The sequence below is a fragment of the Trifolium pratense genome, linkage group LG1 (assembly GCF_020283565.1).
Source record: "Trifolium pratense cultivar HEN17-A07 linkage group LG1, ARS_RC_1.1, whole genome shotgun sequence".
Lineage (NCBI taxonomy): Eukaryota > Viridiplantae > Streptophyta > Magnoliopsida > Fabales > Fabaceae > Trifolium > Trifolium pratense.
In genome coordinates this window covers 36456395-36472166 of record NC_060059.1, presented here as the reverse complement: position 1 = coordinate 36472166, position 15772 = coordinate 36456395, and the positions used below count along the sequence as shown (strand labels likewise).

Genomic DNA, 15772 nt, shown 5'->3' with positions numbered 1-15772 from the left:
GCCTACTTCCCTTCATCGATTAATTAACACCAACGGTTCACTAATCTTCACATCTCTTATGAAAATTACTTCACACACTAGACTTAGAATTCCAAATTGTCCAACCAATTCAACACACTACCATATGCACGACTCATGTAAACTTTCTTACTCAAGCATCCGCTACAACATTCGGTCCACTTGGATGATAACTTACTTCAAATAATCATCCTCTCAAGAATCCTAATCACTTCCTCTTCCTCATATTCGACTCACACTAATCGAATAGGTACTTCAACTTGGTCCACAAAACACGCCTCCATACTTTTTTGTGCAACACACGATTTCCAATCATTCCGAATACTCTTCATCTCACTTAACCAATCTCACTAACGCCCCACGACGAAACACTTGGTCCGACAACTCCTCTTCTAATAGTTTCTCACAACTTGTTGTTCCCATTCATTCCACTTCGAACAACGTCGCCAATTCCTGAATATTCCGCTTCAAGAACATCTTTACTCATCTCATCTTCTCACGTTCGAAACATCTCGGAGGGATATAACCTTCTCCCCCACTTATCTCAAACCCACTCCTACTCTTCCACTAGAACTTCCGGTGCTCACACCTAACGGTTCTATCGTCTCTAAACATATTCTTCCCAAAAGAAGAAACTAGTATCGACATCGTTTACACGCATGTCGCATACAAGGGACAAAACCTAACCCACGATACCTAAACACTAACACAAATTCATCCAAGCATTCAAGTAACCTATACTTCCCTCACTTCTCAGAGTTAGGAAATCAAAACAACACAAGAAAAATGAACATTGCATAGCAATAATTCATACTCACATTCAATCAACTCAGAACAAGACATCAACAAAATAAATTTCTTGTCTGGCTCCCTCGCTTAGCAAAAGCTAGCGAGCTCCCGGCGAGACAAGTCACAAACATTCACAGGATTTAGCAAGACTTAGCGAGACTCAGCGAGGTTCATTCTTCGCCTAGCGAGCACATCCAAAAATCTGGGTGCTCTGCTACGGTTTTGAACTTACGCTCACTAAACTCTCGTTTTCTCGACTCACCAATCCACAAAATCCAAAACATCAAGCATATAACATCATTATAGACTTGAAAGCACAATTAGAATCATGCATCAACAATCACGACATAGAATTATGAGATCTTCATGTTTTTACTCATAAAACGCATAGCAATTCAAATGCCTAGTAATCATCTAGCACATGTTATAAACAAACATATAACAAACACATACCAGGACACATTAATATCCTACTCTTCTCACCATTTTGAAAGTTTAATTTTCACTCACCCAAAAGAAAATAACTCTATATTTTCACCAACATCTTCAAGAAATAATATTAGTTTTTAAAATTATTTCAAATCATTACCACATGCAGTTTTATATCATGCCGGATCGTCACATGCAGTTTTATATCATGCCGGATCATCGCATGCAGTTTTATATCATGCCGGATCGTCAACAATTAGCAAATAAGCATCAATCAACCAAGTTTAAACTACACAAAGGTTAAACTTTAAGCATATACAACTATTATAAACATAGAAGTATAGCACTCACACCACTACTCAACAAAAGAATGGATCGATTAATCCAATTCACACCACTCATAGTTCCTAAACGAACAACATGAATGATTTCACAAAACAAACAACACAAAATTGTTTGACAAACACGACTGACACACAACACTCACTTGGTCTGACTGCACAGACATGCTCTGATCGACACATAACCCACACAGTCCGAAGACAACGGGGCTCTGATACCAATTGTAACACCCAAACCCATTATTTATATATTTCTACCTTTAGTAAAATCTTTTTCAAAATACGCAACGGAAAATCACATTTAATTTATTGAATATCGGTTCGAGTATTACACTCCTCTATCAAAATAATACTAATGTAATTAATTAGTCAAAATAGTGTTTATACAAATGTTAAATCAACTAATGTATTTATTAGCTATACAAAACAACCTAGATAAGGAGACTCTATATACATATAAAACCCCTTTTCCCGTGTCACAATCAGAGCGGAGCTTCACCGACGACTCGACATCGAATACCACAGAAACCTGTAAATCTGGACCCCCAACGATCCAGCACATAACACATAAAAGAGAGTTAGATAACATACTCAAAATATAAGTGTAAGTAAATGGTACTTAAACACTTCTTCATAAAGACATGCATAATCATACATTATACATATACACCACCATCATTCATGCATATTCATATATCATGCATATACTTCATTTATCACATAATCAATCATCCACAATTATACACCAAACATATAGTTTCACGTCGTCTCGGACAATACCAAAACATCAACAAATACACATAACTCAATTACAAATAGGAATACACATAAAGTTCCTAATGTAATCTAACACCACAAATACACGGTTCAGATTATGGTCATGACGGACCCTGCATTGTTCATTTTATAGTCATGACGGACTCTGCTCCTCACATACGGATTAACAATCAACATTTACCAAGTACGTGTCAAACATTATTTATCATAAAATGCACACATAATCCCTAATGCAATCTAATGCTTCACATTCATGCTATGTCCTCTAGACACCTCTAATGCATGTGGTACCATCTTCTTTATTAGAGTATCTCACCTCTAATATCCTTCTTTATCGGATAAATATAATCCGATATCCTTCTTTATTGGAATATCCAATATCACATATATTCATGAATGCATGTATATGTTTTTCATGAATTCACTCACAATCATTTTAATTAGCATTAAGCTCTTCATTTACTAATGTGGAACACTATCCAACATTACTTCTTTATTAAGATAACACTATACCTTAATATCCTTCTTTATCGAATAACATAATTCGATATACTTCTTTATTAAGTTAATTAACACCTTAATATACTTCTTTGACATTTTAACAAACATCATCAACACAATCAACAACAATTATATTCCACACACATAATCAACAACTATCATCACAATACAATTAATCATGGTTATAAACACCTAATTGCATGTTAGGATACCTTAAATCCATGTTACAAGTGCCTAATTGCACTTAAAACAACTATCAAAAAGTTGCTGTCACAGTGCTGTTCGCTAAGCGAACACGTAGCGAACACGTAGCGAACACGTAGCGAACACGTTCGCTGTAGCGAACAGGTAGCGAACAGACACAGAGCCAAAATCCAATTAGCGAGCAGGTAGCGAACAGGTGGCGAACACGTTCGCTGTAGCGAGCATCTGGCGAACACATTCGCTGTAGCGAACAGGTAGCGAACCACACCAGAAGAACATCTGTTCTTGAGTTCCATAATACGATTTTCCACTCAAAATCACCCAAAAATCCCATTTTCATGTTATAAATCCCAAATGAGTTCACATACAAGTGCAACAAACATGTTTAAGTATAAAAGGACGGCTAGTTTTCCCGATCTACATCGTTATCATCGAAAAAGCAAGGATTTAACATTTATGAGTCTAAAAGCTCAAGAACACATATAATCACTCAAAACATACAAATTCTCATTATTTAACCCATGATTTCGCTCACACTACATGGTAGAAGTATATTGAACATGTTATTAACATTGGGTTTCATTTTCTCGAAGATTAACTCTCCCAAACCAAAACGAAAATGGGGTGGAGGAAGTTCGGGTGAGGAGAAATCGACATTCTCCCCTTCCTCGAGTCACCCACGAATATGAAATCTACTCTCTTACCTTAGATCGACGAACTCACGAAGATTGCTCCTCGAATCTCTCCTCCAAGCTCTTGCCCTAGCTCTCCTCTTCTCTTCCTTCTCTTTACTTCATGAACAAAAGAGAAAATAATGATATTTCTCTCCCATCCTTGGCCATATGGGCGCCCCCCACCATGAAGCAAGGCCCATTGGGCCTCAAGCCCAATAGCTTGGCCCAACTCGCGTTAACTCTCACTAACTCGCGCGTTAACTAAAACTCTCGATAAATAACATAAAGTTATTATCTTACTTAAAAACCACATCACCAAATAATTAAACACTTAAATAGTGAATAATAAATTTGGGTCGTTACAGGGATCAACACTCTGTTAATATAGTACTAGTATTTCCCTTGGATGACTCATGCTCTATATGTCTCAAGATATGATGAATAGTAGTGAATATATGAAGTACATCAACAAGAAGAGTGAAGACACAATCTTAAAATATAGTTGTGCGTTTAGACCAGTTTGGGGTAGTATAAATGATCAAGGAGTAGTAACTCATATCACAGGAGGAAACTTTGCGCAGAGTTATAAAAAATGTATTATTCCCTTTACGCTCATGATTAATAATCAGCATAGTATCGCAGAGATACTAATCTTGATCCGGACTGCAAACAAGATGGGTAAAAATCTGACCCTTCGACGGACCAGAATTATCGAAATTATTGTCAAAAACCTTGTAGCACAAAGTAGTACTTGTTCTCGAAAACTTAGAAGTTCAGTCAAAGTATCACTTGTTCTCGAAAACTTAGAAGTTCAGTCAAAGTATCACTTGTTCTCGTAACTTAGAAAGTGACATATTTGGTGTTAGTTCGACAAAAAAATAAAGAAAACAAATGAGTGTCAAAAAACTCAATTTATATTTGTTTTTGTCAAATCAACATCGATGTATCAACCGTGAGTATACAAAAGATTATGAACATCTACTTGAAGGTGGCAATATTAAGTGGTTATGGTCGAAATTTTGAACAATTTTTAAATATTTGTGCACCGTAAATAACACGGAAGGCTAGTCATCACCTAATGTTTATGATACATAACTTTGGTGTGTTTGGTTTTAGGGAATGAAGAAAAACACACGGAAACCAATAATTAAACTTGGACTGGGGTTTAGTTTTTCCGTATTTTTTTCCTTCCTCAATTCCTTCCCTCAAACGAAACATGAGAAATTATTTAGAAATCTTTGTCTTATAAAAAAGTGTAGAGACTTAAAGACACTCTGTTGTTAAATCTTTTCATGTACTCTGGTTTCATTAGTTATTTCCAATACAAGAAATAATTATCTATTGTCTTCTTAGTTAATTTTTGAATTTTTATTTGCTTATAAAAAAGTTTAGACATATAATTAATAATTATGAAAAATATTTTTAAAAAAGTATTTGATTAAATTGATAAAAATATTTAGCTCACCTTTAATTTGTCATATTATTTTGATAGGAGGAAGGAAATTTCAGCTATGTGGATTGGCTCAGTATATAAATCTTGTAGGTGTAACCATTGGTTACACAATAACTGCATCAATTAGCATGGTGTAAGTTTTTCCTCATCAACTTTTTTTTAATTTCAATTAGTATATATGTAGAATTTTTTTATTTATTTAAATTAGTATGTAGGATATATGTAACCATATACTCTGTAAATATATCTAAGATTCTTGATGAAAAAATTAATTATTTATAACTGTAGATATTATATATTTAACTAAAACTAAAACAATATACTAATGGCATTTTTTTTTTATATAAAATACTAATGGCATATTAGTACTCTTATTAAAAAAATAAAGGCATATTAGTGATAGTAGGTTCTTGTAAAGGAACATTTCTGAATTTTAAAAAATAAAGTGAGAAAATAATATATTTAATATGCAAATGAATAACAAGAAAAATTGAATTATTGACAAAATTGAAAAAAAGAAGAAATATGTATTGATTCCTTCACTAAATTTAGACTTGGAGACAAATTTCATTTTTCTATTATATCTATTTGAAAGGGACTTATATCTAATTTCTATCTCCAATCATTTAAACTTTTGTAGAAGTACTGATCAAATAATTAATAAAATGTATTGATAAATTTCCTAATCACATTTATATTTATATTTTTTTTTAATTTTAATCAGGGCTGTAAAAAGATCAAACTGTTTTCACAAGCAGGGGCATAATGTGAAGTGCAGTGTATCAAATAACCCTTTCATGATCATTTTTGCCTGCATCCAAATTGTTCTATGCCAGATACCCAATTTCCATGAGCTCTCTTGGCTCTCAATTGTTGCAGCTGTTATGTCTTTTGCTTATTCTTCCATTGGCCTTGGACTTTCCATAGCCAAAGTTGCAGGTAACTATAATAGCATGTCATTTCAACTTGTTCTTAACCCTATAATTGGATTTTGGCTTATGCACAAAGTCACACTCATCTCAGCCGTCCGATTAAAAGTATACAGTAAATGTTATATTTAATTTAATTTTTTTAAATATAAAATACTAAATTTAAAATATGGACCGTCTAATTTTCATCAGAAGGTCGAGATGCGTGTTCAATTGTGTAGTTACAGGGTTGTGACCGCATACAATGTGACACTAGTTAATTGAGAAGTTAGATTAAGATCATGTCATCATCATGGTCTTCACTTTCACATTATTAAAGTGGCATTTATAATATTAAATTTTATATAAACAATTTTTTCGTGAATGTTTGAAGGTGGGGGACATGTGACAACATCCTTAACTGGGGTACAAATTGGGGTAGATGTAACTGCAACTGAAAAGGTTTGGAGGATGTTCCAAGCCATTGGTGACATTGCTTTTGCTTATGCTTTTTCAAATGTGCTCATTGAAATCCAGGCAAGTACTATATCTGGTTAATTATTTTTTAGTCCCTCTAAATATACTATAACTTTTTATTTTTAGTTTATACATAAAAATAAATAAATTAATGAGGCCTATGTACTATTGCAGGATACCTTGAAATCAAGCCCTCCAGAAAATAGAATTATGAAGAGAGCAAGTTTAATTGGAATTTTGACTACAACATTATTCTATGTACTATGTGGAACCTTAGGTTATGCTGCATTTGGAAATGATGCACCAGGAAATTTTCTCACAGGATTTGGCTTCTATGAGCCCTTTTGGCTAATAGACTTTGCTAATGTTTGCATAGCTGTTCACTTAATTGGTGCTTACCAGGTAACTAAATAACTTGGTCTTAGTTTAATATTATGACCATCGCGGTTGAAATTCAAATATCATCGAGACACAATTGTAAAATAATTATTAGCACTATTTTAATATTATGCCATGTGAATAATGATTCACATGTCACGTCAACATATGTGGCAAAACATGCTGACATGACATGTGAGTCATTTGTGTGTTAACTTAGTCGAAATTAGTGAGGGGCCAACATTTTGCAAAAGGGACAAAAGTTAGGGGGCCAAAAGTGTTATTATGAAAATTAGGGGGCCAAAATTGTAAATTTTTGAAAGTTGGGGGTCAAAAATACAATTTAACCTAAAAAACAAATAACAAGACTTGAGTTTTATACTAATTTTATTTAAACGTTTATTAACAACATAGCTTTGTATAAAATAAAATCAAATAACTTTCATTTTAACTTGCTATTTTGTATCTGATTTCCGAAACCTAACGATAAATGATCTGATCTTAATCGAATAGCCTGAATTGTGTAAGCTAATGTGTGATATTTCCTATGTCTAGGTCTTTGTCCAACCCATATTTGGCTTTGTTGAGGGCCAAAGCAAACAAAAATGGCCAGATAGCAAATTTGTGAATGGAGAGCATGCTATGAATATTCCATTATATGGAAGCTATAATGTGAATTACTTTAGAGTAATATGGAGAAGTGGATATGTGATTATAACTGCAATCATAGCCATGTTATTTCCATTCTTCAATGATTTCTTGGGATTAATTGGTTCACTATCATTTTATCCATTAACTGTTTATTTCCCTATTGAGATGTATATTAAAAAAACCAAGATGGAAAGGTGGTCATTCACATGGACTTGGCTTAAGATATTAAGTTGGGCTTGTTTGGTAATTTCAATAATTTCAGCCGCTGGATCAATTCAAGGACTTGCTCAATCTCTCAAGAAATATGAACCCTTCAAAGGAGAACAATAATGATACTTAGTGTTAATTTTCTAGTGTAACATTATTTTTCTTTTTGTTTGTCAATGTTTTTTCTTGTCTTAAATAAGTTAATTACTAGAAGTTTAATCAAATGATATTGTACTAGTATTATCAAGTGTTTATTGATAGTGAACAAATACAACACCAAGAAGTACAATACAAATCTAGTGAGTAATAATCCCAAAGATGGTTGTAACTTGTAAATTAAGTTATATGTAATGTAGGACATTTAAAGCAAGTTCTTATTTAATTAAGTGATTAATGAGTTTCACTTAATGATAAATTGATCGTGAGTATCTGAATTTGAATCATGACTAAAACCATAAATAATGAATAACACAAGTGTTTATAAATAGTGAACAAAATATAACACCAAGGATTACCATACTAATCTAGTGAGAAAGTAAATGCATTCTTTCTTTAAGAAAGTTATCTTTGTTTTCACAAAATATTTAAAGTTTTTGCACATATTTACAATTTTCAACATGACAAAAACATTCACATATTTATTTAGTATAAACAATTTTAAAAACAAGGTCAATAATATACTACAACTAAAAAACAAAATCAACAAGTCGTTGTAGTATAGTGGTAAGTATTCCCGCCTGTCACGCGGGTGACCCGGGTTCGATCCCCGGCAACGGCGCTTTTTTGCTTTGTAAAATTGCTTGATTTAATTCTTGTGGCACAAGCTAATGTTAATCAAGTCAATTTTATCAAAGAAAATAGTCAAAATACTGATAACGTTTTTAGCATTTTGAGACAAAAATTCAATTGTTTGGGATCAACACTCTGTTAATATAGTACTAGTATTTCCCTTGGATGACTCATGCTCTATATATCTCAAGATATCATGAATATCAGGAACTGATTTACTAGTACATCATTAATTACATCCCCCAATTCAATCTTCAAGAGTCCAAGTAGTGAATATATGAAGTACATCAACAAGAAGAGTAAAGACACAACCTTAAAATATAGTTGTGCGTTTAGACCAATTTGGGGTAGTACAAATGATCAACGAGCAGTAACTCATATCACAGGAGGAAACTTTGCACAGAGTTATAAAAAATGGATGATTCCCTTTACGCTCATGATTAATAATCAGGATAGTATTGCAGAGATACTAACCTTGATCTGGACTGCAAATAAGATGGGTAAAAATCTGACCCTTCCACGGACCAAGATTATCGAAATTATCGTCAAAATCCTTGTAGCACAAGGACTCGTTGAACCATCAGAAAAGGAGCTACTTTTGATTCATCAATCTTTTTTTCATTAATTACTCCGGATTCTTTCATTTCCATATAAAGATCATTTCCCTCACGAGTACGCTCACCTACTCCGCCAAATACATATACACCTCCATGAGCTTTGGCAGGGGCGGAGCCCCTCAAGGGCTGGACAGGGCCATGGCCCACCCCAAGATTTTCATTTATTTTTTTCAGGTATACTATGTAGCGGCGGTTTTAAACCCCTGCTAAATAGTATGTTTAGTTTGTTAATTCTCAGTTTGCGGGGGTTTCAAGAACCCTCAATTTGGACCACCAGAATTCTTTAACAGGTTTTCAAGTTTGCGGGGGTTTCAAACCCCCGATATTTGGACGATCCAGAATTCTCACTCATAAATTAATAATTCAAATGTCCTTCTTAATTTATTTTTCTGAAGCATCCCTTCTAATGTTTTATTGTTTAATATTTATAGAAATTTTAGAATGTGTAATTTATTTTGTGAAATTATTCAAGTATATTTTTTTTGGAGAAAAAAGTACTAAAATTTTTATTTAAAATAGAGTTTGTGTATAAAAATTCATGTTTGATCAATCTTTTGTTAAAAAAATTTAAATTTATTTATTGAAAATGGTAATGGTTCACCGATTGACTTTTTTTGAGAGATCTATATTAGACACGCTCTCAATATGATATGTCTTTTTTTAGTAATTTTTTTTTTGTATATTCGATTTATATTCGTAGCGGCCCGCCCCAACGTTTTGGTCTAGCTCCGCCACTGAGCTTTGGCAATGTTATTGATCAATTCCATAATGAGTACGGTTTTACCTACCCCAGCCCCCCGAAAAGTCCTATTTTTCCGCCGCGACGATATGGGGCTAAAAGATCGGCTACTTTAATTCCAGTTTCAAAAATGGATAATTTTGTATCTAACTGTACAAAGGCAGGCGCAGATCTATGAATAGGAGATGTTCGCTGGAAAGTATAAACCATTTAAACATACTTGTCAAGAATTCAAAATAGAATTGTCAAGGGTTAAAAATAGAATTGACAAGACTCCATTTAATGAATTGGAGGTTCACTAGAAAGTATAAACCAATGAGTTATCTTTTGAGCGGTAGTTTCTTGAGTCTTAATGTCGTGAATTGAGAACACAATCACAAGGTGACTCAAATTTTCCAAAGTCATAAATATATATTCCACCAAATCATTTAAGTACACTCCACTTTAGTTATATGACATGACATACTAAAAATGAATTGGTTCAAGTGGTAAGGGTCTTGGTCCCCTATATAGTCAGGGTTTCAATTTCTAGCTCATGCGAATGGAGAAAATTCGGTTGAAGGAGAGAGTCCACTTTGTGTGCCCCACTTTTCTCCGACGAAGTTCAATCATCATTAAAGATGGTGAAAACTTTGTACCAATATAATGGTATCCGAAAAAAAATATATGACATGACAAAATGTTGGATTTAAGTTAGTGTAAAATTAATTTATTAATTTACCGCATAAACTCTTAAACATTTTGTTTTCAACGGGTGTATCTAAAAAATTAGAGGGCTATTACTAGCAAGAAAATCAAAATGTAAAAGCCCAGCTATTGAGCCTTTAACATTATTTTTTTATTATTGTCAAAAAGAAAACATTATTTTTTTATTTTTTATTTGAAAAAAGATAAGAAAAAAAAAATGAAAAGTAGAAAATATTTCCAACCATTGCAAGGGAGATGAAGAACTGGTGGTGGTTGTGACAACAGCAACATATCCTTAACTTTTTGTTATGTCACACATTTTTTCCTTTCCTCAACTTAGACAACACTTTCATGGAACAAAGAATTAAATTATGGGTCTCTGTTTTGGTTTTAAACTAAACCCAAAATTCAGTTATACTGTCCCAATTCACTCTCCTCATCTCTTCCTCTCTTCTTCATCTTCTGGTTAGTTCTTTTATTCCTTTTCTATTATTATATTATACTATTATTTTTAATTCTAGTTTTACTAATTCTAATAATTTGTTCACTTTGATTAGAGTAGTAATTAATGATACTGTAGCAGTACAGTTTAGTTTATACCCTGCATATATAATCATTGAACAAAATAATGATAAATATTTTATGATTGCTCTTCGCCCCTAAATTGATCAGAATCCCCCCATGTCTCCCATCTACCGGGAGACATCTCCTGGTAGTGCAAATTTTACCAAGAAATATTTCTTGATAGTGCAAATCTTACCTGGAGATATCTTCCGGTAGTGCAAATCTTACAGAGAGATATCTGGTGTTTTCTAGTGCGAGCAATTCAGGGGCGAAGATCAACCATCTAATTTTTTTGGTAATAATTTAAAGATTAAAGTCAAATATTTGTAACCAAGACATTGAGCTCAAGTGATTAGTGAGCTCCACAAATTGTTCGGGAGAACCTGAGTTCCATTCCTGGTAGGAACAATTCTTGGCCAGGACTTACTTACCTCATGGCCGAACTCTGGATTACCGGACCCCTTTCCCTGGGAACCATAGAGTTAATACCAAAAAAAAGTCAAATATTTGTTTACTATAGTACAACTGAGATGGTAGTTGCAGAGTCGTGTGATGTGTTGGGGCATGTAGATTCCCCACTTCTCCACACTTGCGTAAAATTCTCGCCACTGCTATTTGACATAAAAAAAAAATCAAGTATTTTTAATGATCTAACATTTATGATTGATTGACGGTGTAAACAGTATTTATACTGTCGCTGCATATCAATTATATCCATAAATTTATAGTTGTGTTATGTTTTGAATTATATTTATATTTATAGTTTACATATCAATATCTATGTATGGTTCTTAGGGTTTTTGTGTGTGTGTTTATGTTGGAATGTGATTTTCAGTTAGAAGAAGGAATGTGTTTCTATTTGTGTTTTTTTTTTAATTTTGGGTTAAAATGTGATGTAGCTGGAGGCAGAGAAGTTTTTTTCAGCCCAACGAGGTTATCTTTCCTTTCAACAATTTATGAGGAAGGAGAAACTTTGCATAAGGATTTTGGAAAGACGTTTGCATTTTCGCCAACAGCATTGGAAGCACCGCAAAAGGATATATTGCAAGGCGGAGAAGTAACAAAGGTGTTCAACCTAATCATTAATCATGGTGGCAGAGACATCAAAACCTTGATGTCGCAGTCACAAACCTTTTGTCAAAAACAATGAATACAATTTGTTTTTATGTTGACAGATAGAAAACGAAAAAGAATCTTAAAAGATGCTTGTTTTTCAGGTAAATAAAGGAAAGAGGTCGCTTAGTAGTGTGCATGAAATGATTGATAACACGCAATTGCCTTTCGGGGAGTCACATTTCGGTTTGTTAATGGAGAACCTTGATGCTTTAGAAGAAACGTTTGCGGATTCTGAAGCATTAAGGTTGAAAAAGAATATTATATTGCAACTAGAAAAGCTTGGAGCTCTTGAGTTGTTCAATGTTTGTCTAACAGCATCTTCCGGAACCTCACCCGCATCGACATGCACTGACGGAGTTCTTGAACAACTTGAATTAAATAAGAGAAACCACAAAGTAGATGACTATACCGGTAAAGTTGTTGTCCAATCTAGCAAGAGGAAAGAAAATAGAACAAGAAGAAAGAGAGCATCGGTTTCCATAGCACCTTCCTCTAAGTCCTTGCCTTTAGAAATTAATCAAGAAGATCCGTTACGTTCTTCGCCGGCGGCTTCTTTTGTAAAAAGATCATCAAATACTAAAAATACTAAAAATAGAAGAGCAATGATTGCTCAAAGGGAGGTGGAAATGGCAAAAGGTGTAAAGGTTAGTTTATTGGCGATAAAATATTGAGTTATTCGGTACCGTACTTGTAATGTACGCAAATGTTAAAGTTATGTATTATTTTAGGTTTTAGCAGAGTTAGAGAAAATGAGAACAGCTATAGAAGAGGATACCAAACAAGCGGTAAGCATGAGTAGTTGGGCAGAAGCATCTGGAGTCAATCAGAAAGCGCTAAAACAACAACTGTATCATGGCTATTATTGTAAAGATGAGTTGTTACGGAGTACTCGTTCCTTAGTTCTATACTTTGCCAAAAAGTACAGGGGCATGGGAATAGCTTTGGAAGATTTGCTTCAGGTTTGTTCTAAGTTTCATTGTGTAGTTTTTATGGTTCGATATTTTTTATATTATTGTGGAGGAGCTTCTATTTGGCTTTTACTTGTGTATTCATTTGTCATTCATTCATGTAAGTTATATCACATGAGCCCAAGTTTTGCGATGAACAATTGATATTTTATGAACCAAACAATGAAAATCTTGTCAAAATAACTGTGAATTGTTCAAGATAAATGCCTGTGTACGAAACGGAGGGATATAGGTTAAGATGCATAGGAATCTGTAATCTCAAGTCTCAACTAGCGTGGAAAACATTGTGCAATATATATGCTGATATAGTCTTGACTAAAAAGATTAAAAAGAAAATTGAAGACATAGTCAAGATTCTTGGCAGATACATGTATTTGAGCCCTTTTCACCAAAAAAGGTGATGCTACAGATGGCGATTCTTAGAATTGAACTGCCCACCACATATAAACACATATTCAGGTCATATCTCATCGAATGTGCCCTCTTACACCTAGGACTAGACATGTAGAGCATGACCTGAGTGGTCCGATAGCAGTGACCTGATAGCAGATGGGTCAATGAATCTTGGATATAATTCAATACCATCTTAGAATTTGGGTTGGGTCTAATTCAACCCCTACAAAATTGGTTCGTAAGGTGAGGACAGCCCACCAGTTATAAACATATTCAGGCCATATCTCATCCAATATTGTGCATTACATTGTTGCTCTATGCTTACTAAGACACGACATTTTTTAAATACTTCATAGAAGGATAATTGAAAGTTGTCAGGTGCTTACATCATTTATGGTTTGATAAATGTTTTCATGTAGAAGCAAAACGTAACAATTTACACATACATGTATACGCTTTTAAGTCAGCTTCTCGGTAACCTAGATGTTTTTCTCTTTATATTTTATAGGTAGGATATATAGGTGTTCTCCAAGGAGCAGAGCGATTTGACAGTACAAGGGGATACCGATTCTCAACCTATGTGCAGCACTGGATAAGAAAATCAATGTCAAAAACGGTGGCAAAATATGCTCGGGGAATCACTGTTCCTGTATGTTCCTCTTTCCCTTAGGAGGTTGTTTCTTAGTACAAAACTACAAATATAATCCAAAGAAAGACCGTAAATTTGATCATTGTGTTCTTTTTCTGTTTGCTATTCTTTTTAGTGGTCAATGAACAAGGCAATAAATCAGATCAAGAAAGCACGAAAAGTCTTGAGAAGTACGTCTATGAAATACCCCGAAGATCATGAAATTGCAAAGATGACAGGTCTTTCGCTGGATAGAATCATATCAGCTAGCCATTGTCTGAGAACAGTTTCTTCAATGAATTGTGGCGTAGAATATCCGGTAAGACTAATAATGTCGAGATCTTCTTGTTTGCAAGTTAAAGTCCTAGAAAATGGAAACAAATAATGTTTTCACAAAGTAAATGGGCCCTAAAGGAAAAGAAAAAAAATGAAGATAACTTACGAGTTCATTACATCAATGACCTCCTAAATGAGCGAGGGATGCTGATAACACACTTTTTCCGACACATTTTCTACTGTTGATTGAAAGTCAAATAGGTCCGACTATTTTGAAATTGGTCTCCACAGAAATTTAGTGGGACCTATATGATTCTCAACCAATAAAAAAGTGCTGAAAAGAATGTGTTGTTAGCAATAAAGCACTAAGACAGACATGTACACCGGACACAACATAAGTAATGATTTGAAAAAAAAATGAAACAATTGAATGTAACAACTTGTGCTGGTGTTGTATCCGGTGTCCGCCTTCAATCTGAAGTGTCAGCACTGCATATAACATTTATCAAAAAGAGATACTTAAACAATATGAAAAAGCACGCTTTCTTGTAATTTGTGAACATCCTATTCTGCAGGGTTATATACCAGATATGTCGATAGAGAGTCCTGAAAAGACTGTGATGAAACAGCACATTAGAAAAGATATACATGATGTCCTCCAATGTTTGGATTCAAGAGAGAGGCAAATACTAATCCTACGTTTCGGCCTTAATGATCACAAACCTAAGTCTCTTGAATATATAGGGAGGATTTACAAAGTTAGCAAAGCATGGATATGGCAAATAGAGAAAAAAGCTCTTACAAAATTATGGAATGAAACAAATATCTCAAAGATGAATTATTATTTGGATCTGTAGTTTATCATTTTGTTTTTGGTAAACTTCAGTAACATCTATTTTCATATGTAAATGAGGGATATGAGGGATGTGTATAAACTCTTAATCCAAAGTTGATTGAATGCATTGTGTATTATAAAATAAAGTTATTTATTTTTTTATTGTTTTCTAGCTTGAAAAATGTTATTGGTTTAGGTATTGTTCCTCCAATAATCGTAGTTTCGGGTACTTCTTGATGAGCTTTCGGCTTGGACAAAACGGAAGATTACTAATTTCATTCAATAGAATGATGATAATTTTTTATCGACCCTCATTAAGTTTCGATTTTGGCATTGAAACGATCAAGATTTTG

At 33.8% G+C, this 15772-nt stretch overlaps 2 protein-coding genes and 1 non-coding gene across 3 annotated transcripts; all 3 read left to right on the top strand.

Annotated features, from left to right (window-relative positions):
- Nucleotides 1–4407: 4407 nt before the first annotated feature.
- LOC123893421 (amino acid permease 6-like) lies at nt 4408–8177 on the top strand. Its single transcript, XM_045943245.1, has 6 exons — nt 4408–4568; nt 5194–5319; nt 5911–6125; nt 6489–6631; nt 6746–6973; nt 7505–8177. Exons 1-6 carry the CDS (start codon nt 4408–4410, stop codon nt 7928–7930), a joined length of 1299 nt encoding a protein of 432 aa, XP_045799201.1. The 3' UTR covers nt 7931–8177.
- Nucleotides 8178–8513: 336 nt separating this feature from the next.
- TRNAD-GUC lies at nt 8514–8585 on the top strand. The gene has a single exon. It is a non-coding gene; the product is annotated as a tRNA-Asp (tRNA).
- A 2250-nt stretch (nt 8586–10835) lies between these two features.
- On the top strand, nt 10836–15581 carry LOC123902906 (RNA polymerase sigma factor sigC). The gene is made up of 7 exons (XM_045952728.1): nt 10836–11104; nt 12103–12269; nt 12421–12963; nt 13048–13278; nt 14189–14329; nt 14445–14627; nt 15160–15581. The coding sequence occupies exons 1-7, from the start codon at nt 11011–11013 to the stop codon at nt 15439–15441; spliced, it is 1641 nt and encodes a 546-aa protein (XP_045808684.1). The 5' UTR covers nt 10836–11010; the 3' UTR covers nt 15442–15581.
- Nucleotides 15582–15772: the final 191 nt, after the last annotated feature.

Excerpts from the sequence above, each read along its gene's own strand:
- LOC123902906 (XM_045952728.1), top strand. The coding sequence starts at position 11,011 with ATGGGTCTCTGTTTTGGTTTTAAACTAAACCCAAAATTCAGTTATACT. Across the intron at positions 12,964-13,047 it reads AAATGGCAAAAGGTGTAAAG|GTTTTAGCAGAGTTAGAGAA; the intron begins GTTAGTTTATTG and ends GTATTATTTTAG. Across the intron at positions 14,628-15,159 it reads ATTGTGGCGTAGAATATCCG|GGTTATATACCAGATATGTC; the intron begins GTAAGACTAATA and ends CCTATTCTGCAG.
- LOC123893421 (XM_045943245.1), top strand. The coding sequence starts at position 4,408 with ATGGGTAAAAATCTGACCCTTCGACGGACCAGAATTATCGAAATTATT. Across the intron at positions 5,320-5,910 it reads ACTGCATCAATTAGCATGGT|GGCTGTAAAAAGATCAAACT; the intron begins GTAAGTTTTTCC and ends AATTTTAATCAG. Across the intron at positions 6,126-6,488 it reads TTCCATAGCCAAAGTTGCAG|GTGGGGGACATGTGACAACA; the intron begins GTAACTATAATA and ends GAATGTTTGAAG.